Below are 20,145 nucleotides of genomic sequence, written 5' to 3'. Positions count from 1 at the left end.
GGAGATCAAGCATGTTTTCAATCATTTTGAAGGGTGTCTGTCTTCTTCCAGATGGCATTCCTGACAATGCTAAATACTAGAGTTCATTCCCACAAATCTGATCACTTCCCTGCTCAAACCTTACAATGCTTCTTTTCATAAATCAAATCTAACCTGTCTAGCATGAACTACATTGGCAATCATGCCCTGACCTGAGCCTGTCTCTCCAGTCTCCTGTCACTGCTTTCCTCTCTTCACTTTTTATTCTCGTCATTTCAAACTGCTAGACCTCCCTGACCTCACCAGCTACTTCACTCTTAAACCTTGTTTGGATTTTTGCTTTCTTTTTTCTCTACCTGGCAAATTCCTACTCATTATTTTTTCAGGAGTACCTGGAGCCTAAAGAACAAGTTCCTGGGTCCCGCAGACCATCCTCTCAGAGCTGAGTTGATCACTCCTTTCTTTGTGCCATCACTGCCCCTTGCACAATGTGCATAGTCTCTTTCGTACTATAATATTTATTCACTAGTCTGCCTTCCCCTTCAGGCTACTATCATTCAAGAGCAGAAACTGTTTCACATTTGGCTTTCTATTCCTATTAATATTTGCTATTTGTATAATTATTTGTCAACTGAATGAATGCATTTTTGGTCATTTGAAGAAATAAGTTTATTAAAACCCCAAAGTCACCTCTACGAACCCTAATATAATCAGAAAGAAATATGTCAACTTTCTGTCAAACCAAGGATGCTGTGTTTAGTCGCTCAGTTGTGTTCAACTTTTCTGTGACCCCATGGACTGCAGCTTGCCAGGCTCCTGTCCATGGGATTCTCCAAGCAGGAATACTGGAATGGGTTGCCATGCCCTTCTGCAGAGGATCTTCCTAACCCAGGGATCTACTGTGTCTCCTGCACTGCAGATGGATTCCTACCCACTGAGCCATAATCAGAAAGAAATATGTCAACTGCTTCTCAAAGAAAGGGAGGGGTAATAATTTTTTTGATAGGTTTTAATTTCAGGGCAACCAACTTAATTCTCAAAGTATGAAAACACTCAAGGGCCAGCAACTGCTAAAAAGAGACATCCTTATTTTTCTCCCATGCCAAAGACAAGTACTTTATCGCCTTATATTTTTATCCTTTGCCCTTTCTCCCCTCCCTTTATTTTTTGGCCTCTGCTTTTGCTTCAGAGGCTATTCAGGGAATCTTTACAATTCCTAAACCACCGAAGTTACTTTTAGACCAATGGCCCAGTCAAGAACAACACAAACATTAAAAAAAAAAAAAAAAAAATTGGCTGATCGTTATAGTTCATCTGCAGTGAGCATCTATGGGCCATTATTTGTTCACCAAATATTCTTTTCTGCAGCCTTCTCATAAGTCATGTGCAACTTCATGCCATGCCATGAGATTTTTTTCTATTCCCTATACCCTCACCTGGAGAAGGCAATGGCAACCCACTCCAGTACTCTTGCCTGGAAAATCCCACGGACGGAGGAGCCTGGTAGGCTGCAATCCATGGGGTTGCTAAGAATCGGGCACAACTGAGTGACTTCACTTTCACTTTTCACTTTCATGCATTGGAGAAGGAAATGGCAATGCACTCCAGGGTTCTCGCCTGGAGAATCCCAGGGACAGAGGAGACTAGTGGGCTGCCGTCTATGGGGTCGCAGAGTCAGACACGACTGAAGTGACTTAGCAGCATACCCTCACCATCTTAATCCCTCAGTGACTTCCCCTTTTCCTAAATGTCTTATACACCTCTTGAAACAAGGTGGCATTCTGTAAATATTAGCTTTTCCCTTAACCAACCTCTTGACATTAGAGCCCACAGCAATGTTTGTTTACCCTAAATACTGCCTGGAACTTTTGAGAACCTCTTCCAAGTAGCTGCTACCTATTTCATAACCCACCTTTCCTTCCTCATATTTCCAGAGTCATCTCCAACACAAAAAACTGCCTTAGGAGAACAAGCTGAATTCACCTCAGACCCAGGTCTTACTCTATCTAATATAAGATTTAAGAAAATTAGGATTTCCAGTCCTTGTCAGAAATAATTTTTCTTCATAATTACAACTACCATCTCTCAAAAACATTGTCTGAAAGTAATGCAACAGTATAAAATATACTAGTATTGTTTAAAACAAGCAAAAGAAAAACAGCAACAAAAACCAAAACTATCAACAGAGGTATAATTCCAGTTATTTAAACCTATGCCTTACTGCTTCATCATCCTTGTTTTGTTTTTCATCTTGCTCTCTATCAGAGTCTCTGTCACTACCATCATCTTTTTCACTCTGAGAGTCTCTATTGGTTTCTTCTTCCTCAGAGTCACTGCCTTTGTCAGAAACTTCTTCTTCATCTTCCTTTACTGTAGCTTCCTAAAAGGAAAAAGCAACCACAAAAATTCTGAATGTTTCAGTGAATACATCCTGAGTCCCTGAAACTAATCTATGGTCATTATAATTAAACTGGCTGAAGACTAAAATTTCAATATTGATATAGAATTTTTAAAAATGTTTATGAACATTCTTATATATAAATATGTGGGAGTCGGGCTGAAGAGGTTTAATGTTTGACTTATTTGCTTATTTGTCAGTTATTTTATTCATTCTTCATAGCTCATAAAACAAAAAAAAATTATTTCTATTTGCAAAATATACTATGACAATGGCTAAGCTGATTCATTTTTCAAAAACATCAATTATATAATATTTTATACACTATAATGAGAAGTTTATAGAAAAGTACTGCTTTGGGAATTTAATGTTATCTTCAATAACTAATAGTATAATGCAGAAAGGAAAGTCAATGTCCCATACAAAATACTTAGTCCATTTCAAGAAGCAAGAAAAAGAACAGCAAATTAAATGCAAAGAAATCAGAAATAATACAGATCAGAAATCAATTAAAGAGAAAGCAGATATAAAAAAAGGAAACCCAAACAAGACTAAATGTTGGTTCTTTAAAAAGATTAATAAAATTCATAAATGAGGCAAGACTGATAAAGGAAAAGAAACAATAAAATTACCAACATTAGGAATAAAAGATACACAACTACAGATCAAAAGACATCAAAAATAAGGATATTATGAGACATCAAAAATAAGGATATTATGAATAACCTTGTCAATAAATTTGACAAGTTAGAGGAAATAGACAAAGTCCTTGAAAAACACAATTTACTAAAACTGATATGAGAAAAAAAGTAGACTATGTTAAAGAAATAGACTCTATAACTAAATTCTCTTTCAAACTCCAAGCCCAGATGGCTTCTCTATGTAATTCTTCCAAATAAGAAACAAATCCAATCTTATACACCCTTCCAGGAAAAAAGAGAGAGTAATCTCTAACTAACGAGGTCAGCATAAATGTAACCCAAAACCGGGCAAGAATATCACAAGAAGAATGACAAACTAATATTCTCTCCTAAAAATAGATACAGGAATCCTAAACAAAGTATCATCAAACCCAGATAAATAGTTTAAACATCATACTCAGTGGTGAAATAATGTATGCTTTTTCCATGAGACCAATAAGAGAAGGTGACTGCCATCTTAACTTCAAATCAACTACTGCAAGTTCTGGCTGGTACCAGTAAGGCAAAAGGGATGAAATAGCATAAACATTAAAGTAAAGCTGTTTCCATACCCAGATGGCATGATTGTGTATGTAAAAAATCTTTTTTTAATATCTGCAAATTGTTAAAATTATTGTCAATTCATCAAGAATCCTTGATACATACACCATCAATAAACACTGAAGAATGAACTTTTTTTAATGTTGTTTGCAACAGAACTAGAAAGCATCAAATACACAGGAGTAAATCTAATGAAAGGTGTATCATTCTCTGCCAAGAGAAATCACAAAACACTGCCGAGAAAAATTAAGGGAGATAATAAAGATAAAGCATAATTATGAATAAAAACAGTCAATATTGTTAACCTGTGAATTCTCCCCATATTGCACCAAAAATTAAATACAATACCAGTCTAAGTGCCAGCAGCTTTTTGGGCGGTGGACATTGTCAAAATTATTCTAAAATTTTAGCTGAAAATGCAAGGGACCTAAGGTAGTCAAGACAATTTTGAAGAAGTAAAATAAGAGTTTGAGGACTTATATTATTCCTTTTTAAGACTTCAAGCCACAATAATTAAGACAGTGTGGCACTGGCACAAGAAGAGACAAATAATCAATGGAAGGAGAGCCCATAAAGAGACTTCCACATATACAGTTAAGGCAACTGATTTTACAACAAATTATGACTGCAATTCAGAAAGCTTTCCAATAAATGGTGCTAAAATAAATGGCCCATAATCCCAATCTCACACTATTCACAAAAATTGAAGATGCATCATAGCGCTAAATATAACAAGTAAATTACTGTAGTAATACCTATAGAAGGAAACAAAGTATCTAACTCTCCTTGCATCCTTGGGATAGGCAGATGTCTTAAACAGGACACAAAAGCACTTAACCATAAAGACTGATGAAACAGACTTATTAAAGAATCATCTAAAACTCCATTAAAAGTTAAAAGAAACACTTATCCACAATACGCAAAAGAATCCTAAGAGCTGTCTGAAGACAAATAATCCAAAAATAAATGAGGATATCCAAATGGCCAGTAGGCATGTGAAAAGCTGTTCAATACTATTAGTCATAAGGTAAATACAAAAACGACCACACACAGAAATACCAACTACAGATCTATTACAGTGGCTAAAATAAAAGACTGGTGAAACCAAGTACTGGTGAGAATGTAGAACAACTGGACTCATATTTTGCTGGTAGGAGCATAATAAGGTACAACTTTAGAAAATGGACTCTTTCAGCAAATTAGACATACACCTATTTTATGACCCAGCAATTTTACTAATAGGCACATATCAAAGAAAAATGGATGTCCACAAAATGACATGTATCAAATCATAACACTTTTATTCGTAATAGGCAAAAACTAGAAAAACCTGTATGTCCACCAATCACAGGACAGACAAATTGCAGTATATTCATATAATGGAATCTCTCTCAGTCTCTCTCTCTCTCTCACACACACACACACACTTGCTGCTACACATAATACAGAAGAATGTCAAAGACAATGTTGAATGAAAGCCGCCAAATGACTCTGCTTACACGCATTTTAAGAATAGGCAAAACTAATTTATGGTAATAACACCATAGTGGGGAAGGGAGTGGGGGTGGATGGAGGGGTCACTGACTGAGAAGAGTACCAGGGAGCCTTCTAGGGTGCTGGTGGGTTTTATATCTTGATCTGGGTATCATGGGTACATACACTTATAAAACTTCAGGAGCTGTACATATAAGACTTAAACATTTTAGTGTACTTCAGACCTCAACAAAGATGGTAATAATGATAGTCTTTACGTAAGACAGTAAACTTACACTCCCAACGACTCCGTTAGCCTGTTTTTGTTTCTGTTGCTTTGGTTGAGATAAGGGCACAGGTGTAGGCTTTTTTTTCAAAGGTTTCTTTTTTTTTGATTTAGCAGTTTTCTTGGGTCCTTTACTCTTCTGTTGCCATCCTCCTTTTGTCTTGTTCTTGTTAGTATCACCCTGCCATAAATCACAACACACATACACACTCAGACGTAGCAATAGTTTCATTTGGGAGTCACAGTAAATTTTAGATGGAAATGGCTAAACTAATAAAATGTTTTAGTAAAGTGAATTCTTCTCCCACAGCAAGATAAATCAATCAGAGGACTAAACAAAACCGCTCTTTTACCAGAAAGCTAGGTAAACTCAAGTTTTTACCCCATCTTCTGCTGGCTGTTCCTCTGCAGCACAGATGGACTGCTCCTTTTCAAATACTTCCTAGAGCAGAGGGAGTAAGAAAAATAAAAACTCTGTTCAACTTATATTTAACCTTCATATAAAACAACCTTTCAATAAACATTATCAGTAAGTTTGTTTATTTTTGGCTGTGCTGGGTTTCGTTGCTGTGCAGGCTTTCCTTTGACTGCGGAGAACAGCGGTTGCTCTCCAGCTGCGGTGTGCAGCCTTCTTACTGCAGTGGCTTCCCTTGCTGCAGAGCACAGGCTTTAGAGAGTACAGGCTTCAGCAGCTGCGCCACGTGGGCTCATTAGTTGTGGCTACCCGGCTCTAGAACATAGGCTCAATAGTTGTGGAACACAGAATTAGGTGCTTCACAGAATGTAGGATCTTCTTGGATCTGGCATCGAACCCGTCTCCTGCACTGGCTGGTGGGTTCTTTACCACTGAGCCATCAGGGAAGCCTTATCAGTAAGTTTATTAACTGCTGACAATTACAGGAGGTGGAGACAAACACATGGCTAGACAGGAGGCTTTTAGCAATTACTAAATGATGTATGTGTGCAAATTTGGCCATCACTAAAGGACACCTTAGAAGTTACCTTCTGAAATATCTCATATCTGTCTTGAATATATTTTGAAAAGTACATTCTATTTAAATTTATAAATGCAATGTCTTAAAATATGTAAAATTTCTATAAAGTCAGTCATTTCATAATTTAAATTTTTACTTTTATTCTAACAGTAATCAGACATCACTATTTTGAAGTTATGAAAATCAGAATACCTTGCATTACTCTAACATCAAAACTTTATGAGACCAATATTAGTTTATTTATGATTATATGTGATATTACTAATGTAACTGATATAACTAAGTGGAACACCAAGAAAATCTATATATCCGAGACATACCCACCCACCCAATAATCCATTCTGAATCAGTACAGACACTATAAATTTAGAATTTGAAATCCAGTAAGAATTCAACGTGACTCTATATAGACCATGATAAGTGGGTTGTTCCATAAACTCCCCAGAATTATTAAAGCTAACAAGTGAAAACAATGATAACTACTGGGCTCTAAACTGTTGGCCTAATGCAGGGGCCAGCAAACTATGGCCCATTTTTTGCTTTTTAAACAAAGTTTTATTAGAATACAACCATGCCCATTTGTGAGTTCAGCCATTGCTACAGAGACTGTATGGCCTGTAAAAATCAAAAATATTAATATTTACTGACTGAACCTTTAGAGAAAAAGTTTGTCATCACCTAGCCTAATTCTATCATCTCTGCTTCATTTCTTCATTTGTTAGCTGAATTCTAATAATTATATTGAAATACAGTTGATACTAGAAGATAAATACTTGATTCTTCCCCTTTCTCCAGGCCACGTCTGCTTTTTCTTCTACCAATTACCTGAGAAACGTCAACAACAGCCCAAGGACAACTTTGTGCTCATTTCTCAGGCTGGGAATTCCAAAGCACGTAGGCAGTGTCAAAACCTAACCCTGGCCACCGGCTTAGAGCAGCCTCATCTCCCAGGAGGCACCTCTCATTCAGAGTCCATTATACATACAAATGCTTCCTTTACCACCTGCTACCATAAAATCAGTATCTTTGTTTTGGTATGTCCTACTGTGAATCATAGAATGGCTACCCACTCCAGTATTCTTACCTGGAGAATTTCATGGACAGAGGAGCCTGGCAAGCTTTAGTCCATGGGGTCCCAAAGAGTCCAACATAACTAAGCAACTAACACAATAACAACTACAAAATATGCTTTTTCTACCAGAGGTTTTAGACATGGGTTTTAAATGCACCATATTTCCTGAAGATGCCCATAGACCTCAGAGTAGAATAGGCTAAAATCTACCACTGGTTCAATAAAATAGAGCTGAAATACTATATAGTTTAGTAAAAATTAGTTACAACTATACTTGCAACTTGGGAGGTGTGCTTAGCTTGGGAGGTAATATAAATATGTAACAGAAACTGAGAAAAACAAGATGCAGGAAACATACATATGACTAGATTTAATGAAAAGGAATGAGAAAAGTACCAGCATACATATATATGCACTGAAAGGTCCAGATAGTAAACATGAGCATGGAGAAAGATACAAAATGATTTACACAAGACTGAGTTCTGGTCATCTGGGTCTGATAAGGTGGCTTTCTAAGAAAGCAGGGGTGAAATAAGGGATCCATGTTATCAATATCATTTTAATTCTGTGGGTATTCATGCATCAGGCTATCTAAAGGGATGAGCTTCAAAACTGATGATCTCAGAGTGGTAGAATTTTAGGTGATTTTAATTTCTTCCCATGCTTTTCTGCATTGCCTAAATTTATTTCCCAGACAGCATAAATTTTTTACATATTTACTAAAAGAGCTATTTTACTATACTTTTTGAAATAAAAAATAAAAGGGAGCAAATTCTCTCAAGAACTGATTAAAAAGGAGTAGGTAATGAAATTCTCAACAATAATTAATATCTGTATAACATTTTATAGTTTTAGAAAGATACCCAGATTACATTATAATACCTTGTAGGGAATTAACAAATCATCACCTGAAGAATTCATCTATCTTCCAACTTTGTGTGTGTGAAAACAAATGAGAAAATCTAAAATTAAAATTTCAAAATGGCTAACAAGAATCTGCAAAATTAGATTTGCAAAACTATATAATTTTGACTTAGAACATGTATAACTTAAAATGAGAAAATGAACATAAATATCTTAAACTCTCAGATATATAAACTCTTAAAGCATAAAAATACAGACTACTTACTGCCATTGTTTGCCTTGTCAATTTAACCAAAACTGTAACTAAGGATCCTACTGTGATGTTGTTGCTATCTTCATCATCCAATACTGTAAGACATAAAAATAAATAAATAAAAATCAAGCTCTACGTCAAGGCAAACAGCAAAACTTAACTTATCCAAATCAATCTGAGACTTTAGTATTTCAAACGTATAGAATTTTAAGGCTACTAAATAAAAAATAATTTACTATCTACTCTATATAAATTTCTCCAGAAGATGTCTTCAACAATGTACTCATTTAATCCTTAAAATAGCTCTATGAAGCATTATTATTATTTGTTTAAAGAGACTGAGGTTAAGGAATGAAGTAAAATGCCCAAGGCCACAAAATGGCTATGCTGGCACTGCCAAGTTTCAAGTCCAGATCTTTTAAAATATAGTATATTGTGAGGATTACCATAGCTTTCTCTCACAGTGATATAAAAGAGGGTTCTGTCACTCTATTAAATTGTACAAACTTTATACTCACAAGATTTTATCTGTATAATCAAATGCCTGCAAACTAGTATTCTAAGCAATGTTAAAAATACTTATTTTTTAAGGCAAGAACTTCAAAATAGTTTATATGAAAAAAGCACCTTAAAGATGTTTGCTGCAATGTTTTGTCATTGTTTACTTTTTAAAAACACATTTGCTACACACATCCCCAAAAGTCTTAATAATATAACGAACTTAACTACAAGCCCTTTAAAAACAGGAATGATTCCTAACACATCCTTGCATTCTCGGTCCCATAAGAATTTTCTAACAACAGCAACTCAGTAAATGCTGAAGCTCAGAATAATGTCACAATGAAGGAATGGAGCAGAATAATCTCTAATTCTGTCACCATTCTAAAATATTATATTCAGTTGTAAAATGGGACTCATAGGACAATTATATGGTAGAAAAATAATCTCTCTTTTTCCACTCCAAGCAGACATAAAGACAAAAGTCAAGAAAAACACATGAAACGTGACACAGAGCGTGGTGATTTTCAAAGCTGAATATGTATAAATAAGTTAGGTTTTTTAAAAAATTAATTTTAGAACTAAGCAGCTCTTTTATACTAACAATAGACATATTTCAAATATCTTCCATTACATTTGGAAATCTCTTCCATTCTTTGAAAAGTTAAGATGTTCCTTAAAGTTGATCTATAGAACAAAAGCATTCTCAAACCAAAACTACTAACTCTATGACATCTTCCATCACAGCAAATCTGACAGGTAAACTACAATTCTACAAAGTCTAATTAAAAGTTATGAAGTGTTTTGAGAACCTTGAGCCAAATAAACCAGAGCCAGTCCATCAACAGGGAAACAACAGGAAACCTCTCACTTACCCTGTGACTTTATGTCCATAGTCACATATGGGAAACTTCCAAGGACAGCCATAACCTCTTCATATTTTTCGTCTTCAAGGAAATGCAACAGATTGTGACGATCTGATTCTTTTAAACTCACCAAATCCTGGATAGTTTTAATTTTGAACTAAATTTTAAAGGAGACAGGAAATAAATCCTAAACCCATGAAACTCTTCATAAAAAGAAAGTTACTAATATGTTTACTAAAACAAAATCCAAAAGCTTTTAGAAAAATGTTAAAATTATATACATTTCAAAGCAGAAAACACAACTTTAGTGCATTTCACAGCCTTTTTCTCCAAGGAAATTTAAATTTAAGAATTTTTTATTACAAAGTTAATACACAGTTATTTTCTAAATTAGAAAAAACTAAAGTTGGAGGAAAAAAATAGTAACATTCATATAGACTCTTGACCCCAAGCAGGAACTACTGTCATTTAATTTGTTCAGTTTGCAGACCTCTATTTTTAATTTTAATGATAAAAACCTTTTAAGAATACAAATTTATTTCCAAGTATATAGCTGTATGTATTCTTTAGGTCTTACTGTTCTTTTAGTTTTTCTTATTTTAAAGAAATTAAGACACTTGCTCCTTGGAAGAAAAGCTATGACCAACTTAGACAGCCTATTAAAAAGCAGAGACATTACTTCGCCAACAAAGGTCCGTCTAGTCAAAGCTGTGGTTTTTCCAATAGTCATGTATGATATGAAAGTTGGACCATAAAGAAAGCTGAGTGCCAAAGAATTGATGCTTTTGAACTGTGGTGTTGGAAAAGACTCTTGAGAGACCCCTGAACTGCAAGATCAAACCAGTCAATCCTAAAGGAAATCAGTCCTGACTATTTGGAAGGACTGATGCTGAAGCTGAAGCTCCAATACTTTGGCCACTTGATGCAAAGACTTGACTCACTGGAAAAGACCCTGATGCTGGGAAAGACTGAAGGCACGAGAAGGCGACAACAGAGGATGAGATGATTGGATGGCATAACCAACTCGATGGACATGAGTTTGAGCAAGCTCCAGGAGTTGGTGATGGACAGGGAAGCCTGGCGTGCTGCAGCCCATGGGGTTGCAAAGAGTCGGACAGGACAGAGTGACTGAACTGAACTGATGCATTATTCTCATTCTTGTTATTTTCTAAATACAGCTGTTACTGCAGTAATACCAATCCTGGTTAAATGAATACCAAGGAGAAGGTTTTTTAATTTCTGAGTATTTGCTGCCAGTTATTAATTTTTACTTTCACAGATAGGGATTAGATCATGAGGCATGTGAAATGCCTGCTTTTGAATGATGAAGTTTTCAATTATGACTTTAAATGTGATCAAATTTAAAAGAGCAATACACTTACTTGAGAGAAGAGTGCTCTGATACAAATTTCTAATATACATTTATTAGTTCTACCTTACTATCAAGTCCAATGTCTATCTTCTGTCCTCTAATATATACAAAGTGATGTTTAAAATTATAATTTCATTCCATTTTTTTCCTATATTTCAAGTTTTTCATTTATACACATTTTTTGCTATGCCTTAAGATTCATTCTCATAATCTATATAGACTATAATTTCTAAATAAGAATTATCTTTATATGATCTACTTATTGAATATAGTGATTGAATGCTTAATTTTTTTTGCATACTCAATAAACTAATGCTCAAGCTTTAAGCCATTAATGAAATAAATGAAAAGTATACAGTGCATTTTTACACAGTACATGTATTTTTGGCAACATAAAGAACAAAGTGTTAACTGCTAAAATTTTGACCCCCTCCCAAAGTAGTAAGATCATTTCAGTAGTATTAATAAAAGGTTATAAAATAGCTACCTATTCAAGAAAGTGTTAACAGAATCACTTAAGGCATAGTTTTAGAATGCTTGAAACATTTTAAATCTAAGATGTTCATATAACCACTTCTAGAAAAATTTTCATTCATGTTACCTTTAAGTGACATGACAAACTGCTTAAGACCAATATTAAAGTGGCAAATTACCTTTTTATGATTAGAAACTCTTCTAAGATTGTCTTCTTCAATGTGAGGGAGCTGCAGAAGGGGAGACTTAAACTGCTGAAGGCCTTGCACAGCCATCTGGGAAAGCTTCATGCAGTTTTCAAGGGATGCCAAAGTTGGAGCACGAAACTCCCTTTCTTAGAAAGAACAGGAGGAAAAGCAAAAACAGGGCTGGACTATTTATATGTTCAGAGTACACAATTCATAACAAACACAAATCCATGTGAACATCCTTAACATCTCAAATTTTATGATCACAGTGTTGACTTTCCTTTAAAAGTTACTGGATAAGACACACAAAATATACAAACTTGGTCAAATGTACATTAACCAGCAACAACCATCGATTTTAATAGAAAAATTCTTTGCACCACTTCGAAAACCAGTAAATCGTAAGACATTTTTGGTATTAAGAACATACTGATGTCATGCCACAAAATGACATCATCCATAACAACAAAACACAGCCACTCCCTCCTTTTTTAAGGGTCACTTTCCATTACAGACCATAAACTCCCTTGTTCTTTTTTCCCTTCATGCAAACAACACTATATGTTGGACGAATCATCATGACAGCACTTATAGAATTATTTCAAACTCATTATTAACCTAATTCTAAAAATATTCAGAGGAACAAAAGGATATTTTAAATCTTTGCAAACAATTAAAAAAAAACAATAAAACAATGAAAAAACTGAATTAAAAAACATAAGTTGTGGTACTTTACATGATAGAAATTACAGGAAAAATAAGAAAAACCATAAGCAAAACTGGGAAAAGCTGTAAGTTTTCTGTCTGAAAACTTACAGACAGAAATATATTAGGTTCCCACAAATCTTAAAAGTATAATCTGTACTATATGCTTGCAAGAAAAAATACAACATAATTATGCTTCCTCCTCACCTTCACGGCTCCTGGCCATTATTATTAGTTGGCAGATTACATTAACCATTTCTTGAAGTAGGGCAGGGCATTTTTTCAGCATAAATTGCTGATCTGCAAAACAATAAAACACCTGAAACAAATCATTCTTCTTTTATACTAAAACATTTTTATTACGTGTAGTCCAAGACAAAAGCTAAATTTAAGTTGTCCAAAAAATTTTTCATATGACCTCAGAATTTTATAGGCTGAACACAACTGTTTCTCCTCGGCAGCACCATGTCAGCACCATGTCAAAATATCAATCAGAAAACCCTAGCTCAGATTAGATGTTTTAAAGGCAAACTTTTAATATTATGGTTTTTAGCTTTATAAATTACTCCCTACCTTTTTTTCTGATAACAGTCTTAAACTTAATCATAACCTAATTGAAGAACTTCAAAAATTTTCTTCTTGTGCATCTAAGTTTCTATAATTATGGCTAAGTCCAAAGACTAAGACTGAGAATGAATGTCAACTAAATGAAGAGAGAGGATAGGAGGAAGGGAGAGAGATTCTTTCACTTATACTGCAACAATAGTTAACCATGAGATCATTCAGTGGGGTTGATAAACTAAAATAAATTTGTTTCCTGTTCCTTACATAATTGGTAAAAATGGAGATGGCTTCATATCCGTACAGAACATCAGGGACAGAATTACTAGTTACTTTGCAACTTCAATAAACAATGCCTAAATAGTGTACCTTAATTCCATCATATGTAGCCTATGGTACTATCATTAATCACTGAGCATCAACTGACCTTGTTTTCAAAGGCATTTGATTGCATTACTGGCTTAAAGCAGAGGGAGGGTGGGTTTCAGAAAGAAAATTTATTCAGTAATGATAATAACTTTCTTTTAAAACTTTCAATTGAAATAATGCAAGTGAAAAGAGATGACACTCAAATTCACAACATTCCTGGAGACACCACAGTCCTAATCTACTGCTTTTTTTAAAGTAGAATAGATGGCTTCAAGTACTGATGAAGCTTTAAGTAAAGATTAAACAGACATGAGTATGGGGAGAAGGGAGTGGCAACCCACTCCAGTACTCTTGCCTGGAAAATCCCATGGATGGAGGAGCCTGGTAGGCTGCAGTCCATGGGGTTGCAGAGTCGGACATGACTGAGGGACTTCATTTTTCCTTTTCATTTTCATGCATTGGAGAAGGAAATGGCAACCCACTCCAGTGTTCTTGCCTGGAGAATCCCAGGGACGGGGGAGCCTGGTGGGCTGCCGTCTGTGGGGTCGCACAGAGTCGGACACGACTGAAGCGACGCAGCAGCAGCAGCTGGAGTATGATGATGCTACTAGTGGTGCTGACTGAGATATCTGTTGTGAAATCCATTTTTTCTCCCCGCAAAAAGCTTCAAAATTCTTTTTTTTTAAAAAGTCATCGGGATGACCCAGAGAGATGATATGGGGAGGGTGGTGGGAGGGGGTTCAGGATTGGGAACTCATGTACACCCGCGGTGGATTCATGTCAATGTATGGCAAAACCAATAGAAAAAAAAAAAGTCATCAGGAATTACTGAATAATCTGCAATTAACTAGACATTTTTCATAGAGTATTCTCTTACCTTGAAATGCAACATTTTAACATTTGACAAATCATTTGACTTACTAAGACCTTCAAAGTATTTGTGAAAGTAATTATGTATGTAGCATATAGATTTGTTTTTAAAAGGTCCTTGAGTAATTATCTGATTGAGCAAAAAAGAACAGTGACAAAAACACTGCACCATGAGGCCTAATTAAATCTACTGCTTTTGTACCACTAAAACCCTACAGACAGTAGAATCAAAATACCTTCTTCAAGGGTCTCAGGAATTTTCATTCTAGCAAGATGAGACAGTAAAAGAACTCTGGCCTTCAGGCTATAAGGGCAGGTAAGTGGAGGCTCATTCTTCTTTAAATTAATGCTGCCAATTTCTCTGATGAGCTAAGGAAAAGAAAATAATTATTATAAAGTGTATACTTAATAAAGCATAAACTTTAATATTTAAATGTTTATCGAAGAATTTGGGAGACAGGCCTAACCTGAGGTATTAAAATATTATCTGTTGGTCTGCTTGTGGCATCTTTATTATACTGAGGATCAAATTCAGAGGCTCCAGCCAAAACCATGATAAGACCTAAAAAAACAAAAGAAATACGAAGAAAAATAAATTTAGTGACCCTTAATCACCTTCCCCAAACGATACCAGATTAATCCTAGAGGGAGGCAGTTTTCTAATCACACACAATGCTAAAATCAATATTAACAGGTATAAATTTCTCTCGCAACAAAAGAAACATCTCATTTTTAAAAAGTGTTTGTAATATTACCTATCACAAGTAAACAGAAATACATGTCAAATTACGGGCCCAGAAGCAACTAGGTGCGTTAAAATCACTACAAATAGCATCGGTTTCTAGATGTAATCATGTGTTCCACATAAAATTTCTTTTTTTAAACAGAATTTTTATTGGAGGATAGCTGCTTTACAATGCTGTGTTAGTTTCTATCTACTGCTTAGCCGACTGAATTAGCTACACGTACCCATATACTCCCTCTTTTCTGGATTTCCTTCCCATTTAGGCCGCCACAGAACACGGAGTAGGGTGCCCTGAGCTACACAGCAGCAGCAAGGAATCTATGTGGCACTGCTAACTGCTTCATGAAAAAAGGGGGTTAGAAAGGGGTTCAGGTTTCTTCACATCATGACTCCCCAATGCCATGAGTAATCTAAAATATACTGTAATTTACAAAAATTTCTATTATGGAATCATGGAGGGCTTTGTGGGAATAGTGTTCCTTGAAATACACATGATTTGAGGTCACATATATTAGTGTTACTTTCCTTATTCTATACAAGCTCTTTAATGACTGGCACTAGAGTTATCAATCTTCACCTTATGCCAGAAAATGCATGCAATGTTCTCACAAAAATCAGGACAGCGAGTTAAGTGCATAAACCCTGAAGCTTTCAAGTCCTAGCTGAATGACCCAAGACAATATTCTTCACTTCTCTATGGGCCTCTATTTCTTCATATGTGCCTGATACATATAAGCACAGTAATGTGTGTGAGCTACTACTATTACTACCATCAAATGTTTGAATGAAAACAATGGTTCCTTAGACAGCTATACAAATGGTGCCAGTCCTAAAACCAATGATAACTAACCAAACAAAATTAAATAAAGCTAAACAAAGCTTTTCTGATAGAATTGTGTAAGCTAAGTACCACCCTCAGAAATGAAACAGAAATCAAGATCACTGGTCCAAAAAAACATATTAAAACTGGTTACAAACATGAAATATTTTCATAAGGGAGAATGTTTATATATTAAGATTTCAACCCAGCACAAAGAAGAGTGTACATGTGCACAAAGGAGGGTAACATTCACTCATTCCTCAGAAATAAAAGACCTGCTCACTCTTCAGAAATATAAAATCAACTCACACAGTCATATAATCCTGGGATTATATGATAAATCTCTTTCTCATTACCAAGAGAGCTAAAAAAATTGGCAAACACAAAATATGACAAAGTCCACTCAGGTTTTGGAACAAAAATGCATCCACCCATGAAGCACAATTTTAAACTTATGTCCTTTTTTTTTAAATGTGTAAGATTTCAACAGAGCAGTGTTTCTGAAAGGTAATATGAAGTATTCCAGGGATAAAATTTACAATGTTAGCTTTATGGGATCAAAGAAAGTACTTAGGATGTTACTTTTTATGTCATAATAAATTCTGAAATAAGCCTCTGGGAATGAAATATTTTGGCAAATTTCTTTAAACACTCCTAAGACCTCTACTTATTTTACACCATTAGCATGGTATAATGTACTGGCTTGGGAACCACACTGCTTGAGTTCTATCCTAGCTGTCACTTACTATGTATCTTTGAGCTCAGTTTCTTCATCTATAAAATGTGCTTAAATATAGCACTTATTTATGGGAGCATACAAAGATTAAATGAGTTAATATATGATAGTGCCTCACAATACTTGGCAACAATAAATACTCAAAAAATGTTAGCTGAAATTATTACAAAATTAATCCATAAGGAGCTTTACCATAAAAATCTCTGAAGGGAAAATATATACATATACATATAGCTGAGTGAATAACAGAACTACAGATCAAGAAATATGACAAAGGGTATTAGCATCTTCCTCCAGCTTTAGCTATAATGAACTGAATATCCCTAAAACTATAAAATGGAATTTCTCCAATACATATACCAATTTCACATAAATGACTCAGAAAATAATTTACTATCACAGTTACTTAAATTTACTTACGTTTCATATCCATATTTCGAGTTTTATAAACAAAGTAGGTATAAATCTGTGTTGTGCGTATTAGAATCTGGTCTCCGCTATAGCGTATTGAGCGATACCACCAAGAGCCCTAAGACACAAAATTAAACAAGGAAAAAAACATGAAAACCACAATAAATGTTAACTTTGATGCAGAATGTTTATGGTCAAATTTTCTAAATGTTCATAAACCAATAAAAATACCTGCTCTTTAGAACAAATACCTTTACTATATATTTCAAATGATTTATCTGGCAAGTATTTATGCTGCATGATGCCTAAATACCAGCCTAACTCATTATATATATAAGATTAAAAGATTTAAGTTTCAACTAGAAATCGTTTACAGACAAAACAGGAATGAAACAACCCACTGCTATAAGCAACAAGTTGGTTTCTGACACATGGCATGTCTTCAATAACTGTTTGACAAATAAGTGTAACAGCACTTTTACAGCTGATATACTACTTTCATTCACATTATTCCATACAATTGGATTCTAACACAACAATCCTATGAAGAAAGCAAGACAGGTTAATCGTAAGCCTCACTACAGGATTCATGGGAACCCTAACGTCAGTAAGAACACCACCAGTCACGAAGGTAATAAACAATAAAATCATAAACATTATGGTATCTCTATATTTGGGGTCGCAAAGAGTCAGACATGACTGAGTGACTGAACTGACTGAACTGATGCAGACTTTTTTAAAAATGAGGTTGTTCTACATGTTGTATTCCTGTATGAAGCAAAAAAGTCACAGGACAATATATATAGTAAGACCACATTTTAGAAAACATGTGTATACATTTAATGCATAGAAGAAGATCTGAAAAGGAAATCAACAAACTTAGTAGCGATTATCTCCAACAGAGAGACGGAATTGGGGGAGGTGGTGACAGAAGACTTTCACCTTAAATTCTAAATATATCTGTATTATCTCATTTGTGTATAACTTTTGAATCGTGAGGAGACACATTTTAACATACTAAAGTGATGTCACCTTTAGAAGACCTTAAAGGCTAGTTGAATACAAAATTCTTAAAACTCAAGGATTAATGGATTATGGATTATATTCTAACACAAATTACGATCTTATAAGGAGACCCCAAACCATGCCACCCACTCTCTTCCCTAAAAAAATGTTAATAAAAAGAGCTGGAACTTACCACAACAACTGGAAGGATAACCATGAATGCCAAGCCATATACAAGTAAAACCTTGAATTGAAAAGGAGGAGAAAAAAGACCATTCATTCCTTCATGAGGTAAATTACAACATCCATGAACACTTATTTTGAGGCTTACATGGAGGCACTATTAAAAGCACATCTTATGTATTTCATTTAATCCTAACTTTCAAACTCTACGAGGAAGGTACCATTATTATTTTCTTTTTTGCTGATAGGGAATCTGCAGCATATACAGTCATCCTTCGGTATCTGAGGGGAACTGGTTTCAAAACCCCCAAGGACACCAAAATTCAGGGATGCTCAAGTCCTTTATATAAACTGGTGGTAACAGAGTATCCAGGGATGTGAAACATGCTGATAGGGAGAGCCAACTTCAGCTGACCTTGAGTAATGTGGGGGCTGGGGGACCAACCTCCTTGCAGTCGAAAATCCACATGTAACTTTAGAGCTGGCCTTCCATATTGTGGCTTTGCATTCATGGATTCAACCATGGATTGTGGAGTACTATAGTCCATATTTATTGGGAAAAAAAATCATATATAAGTGGACCTACACAGTTCTGGTGGCTCAGTGGTAAAGACTCCGCCTGCAATGCAGGAGACCTGGGTTCAATCCCTGGGTTGGAAAGATCCCCTACAGAAGGGAAAGGCTACCCACTCCAGTATTCTGGCCTGGAGAATTGCATGGACTGTGTAGTCCATGGGGTCGCAAAGAGTCGGATACGACTGAGTGACTTTCACTTTCACTTTACGCAGTTCAAGCCCCTGTTGTTCAAGGGTCATCCACATCTTAGCAAGTAGTTAGTGCCTCAGAAATAAATGGTAGAACCTGGTTTCTTTGCCTCAATATCAAACAGAACATATAATGCTGTTTGCAGGTAATTTCCATTGGTATGATTTTTGTCCTACTACTCAATCCCAAATCCGGTAGCTAACAATCTTTCTCTTCTCTAGTATTCCCTCAACATGCTTATATACAACAACTATATACCCTAGAAGAAAACATGTAAATAAATAGCCATAAAATGACACTAAATAGCCATTTTCAAAACAAATGACAAACTGTAAGGATTGTAACAAATGTTACAAATGACAGACTGGTTTTTATTGCTTTAAAGACAGCTCCTAGATAATTATTTTCAAGAAAGGAGAAGTAGGAATTCCTAAACAACAGGTTAAGATAATTTCTGACGTTTTAAGACTTGCAGCCTCTCATTGCTGATTCAAGTCTGATCATCCTGCTGCCCCTTAAAGTACCATATAGAATACATACCATTATGTTAGGACACATTAAAATTAATTTAGCTTGGATAAATGCGGAATACAGGGTAATTTAGAGTACTACTTAGGGATAAATGTCAACACCATAAGAAACAGTAGTTCCCTAAACCAAGGGTAGGACCCAATCTGAAACTACCTCCAAAAGAAATCACCACAATTGGAAGGTTCTAAAACTACACTAGAGTACACTCCCCCAAACCGCAATGTAACAGTAAGAACCAATTCTTTTCTCCATTACATAAAAAGTTTCCATAATACACAGTTAAATTAGAAACAGTATACTGGAATTTTCTTTGTAATGTTATCTTTATATTACCAAGATATGTCTAACACATTATCGTGTGTCTTATTAAGTGTACTCACCAATATTGAATTTTTCTGGTCAACAATCCAAGCCGGGAGGGCAATTCCAAAGCTTGTGGCTAAAACAGGAAGAGTATCTTGAAGAGTCTGCACTTCCAGATTCAT

The 20,145-nt window shown here is 35.2% G+C and overlaps 1 protein-coding gene across 2 annotated transcripts in view; it reads right to left on the bottom strand.

Annotated features, from left to right (window-relative positions):
- The window catches only part of SEC63 (SEC63 homolog, protein translocation regulator), a 62,837-nt gene that overhangs the window by 11,821 nt on the left and 30,871 nt on the right, over window positions 1–20,145 (bottom strand). Inside the window, exons 6-17 of one of the 2 annotated variants that reach the window (XM_068984899.1) lie at window positions 20,041–20,099; window positions 18,375–18,425; window positions 17,186–17,294; window positions 14,932–15,026; window positions 14,701–14,833; window positions 12,872–12,964; window positions 11,951–12,105; window positions 9,935–10,082; window positions 8,574–8,656; window positions 5,760–5,819; window positions 5,388–5,558; window positions 2,201–2,359 (exon numbers count right to left, since the gene is read on the bottom strand). In XM_068984899.1, coding sequence (XP_068841000.1) covers window positions 2,201–2,359; window positions 5,388–5,558; window positions 5,760–5,819; window positions 8,574–8,656; window positions 9,935–10,082; window positions 11,951–12,105; window positions 12,872–12,964; window positions 14,701–14,833; window positions 14,932–15,026; window positions 17,186–17,294; window positions 18,375–18,425; window positions 20,041–20,099 — 1,316 coding nt within the window. Of the gene's footprint in view, window positions 1–2,200; window positions 2,360–5,387; window positions 5,564–5,759; window positions 5,820–8,573; window positions 8,657–9,934; window positions 10,083–11,950; window positions 12,106–12,871; window positions 12,965–14,700; window positions 14,834–14,931; window positions 15,027–17,185; window positions 17,295–18,374; window positions 18,426–20,040; window positions 20,100–20,145 lie in introns of both variants that reach the window. The other variant, XM_068984898.1, reaches the window with a different exon arrangement.

Source organism: Capricornis sumatraensis, chromosome 13 (assembly GCF_032405125.1).
Source record: "Capricornis sumatraensis isolate serow.1 chromosome 13, serow.2, whole genome shotgun sequence".
Taxonomy (NCBI): Eukaryota; Metazoa; Chordata; class Mammalia; order Artiodactyla; family Bovidae; genus Capricornis; species Capricornis sumatraensis.
This window is presented reverse-complemented; position numbering and strand designations above follow the sequence as displayed.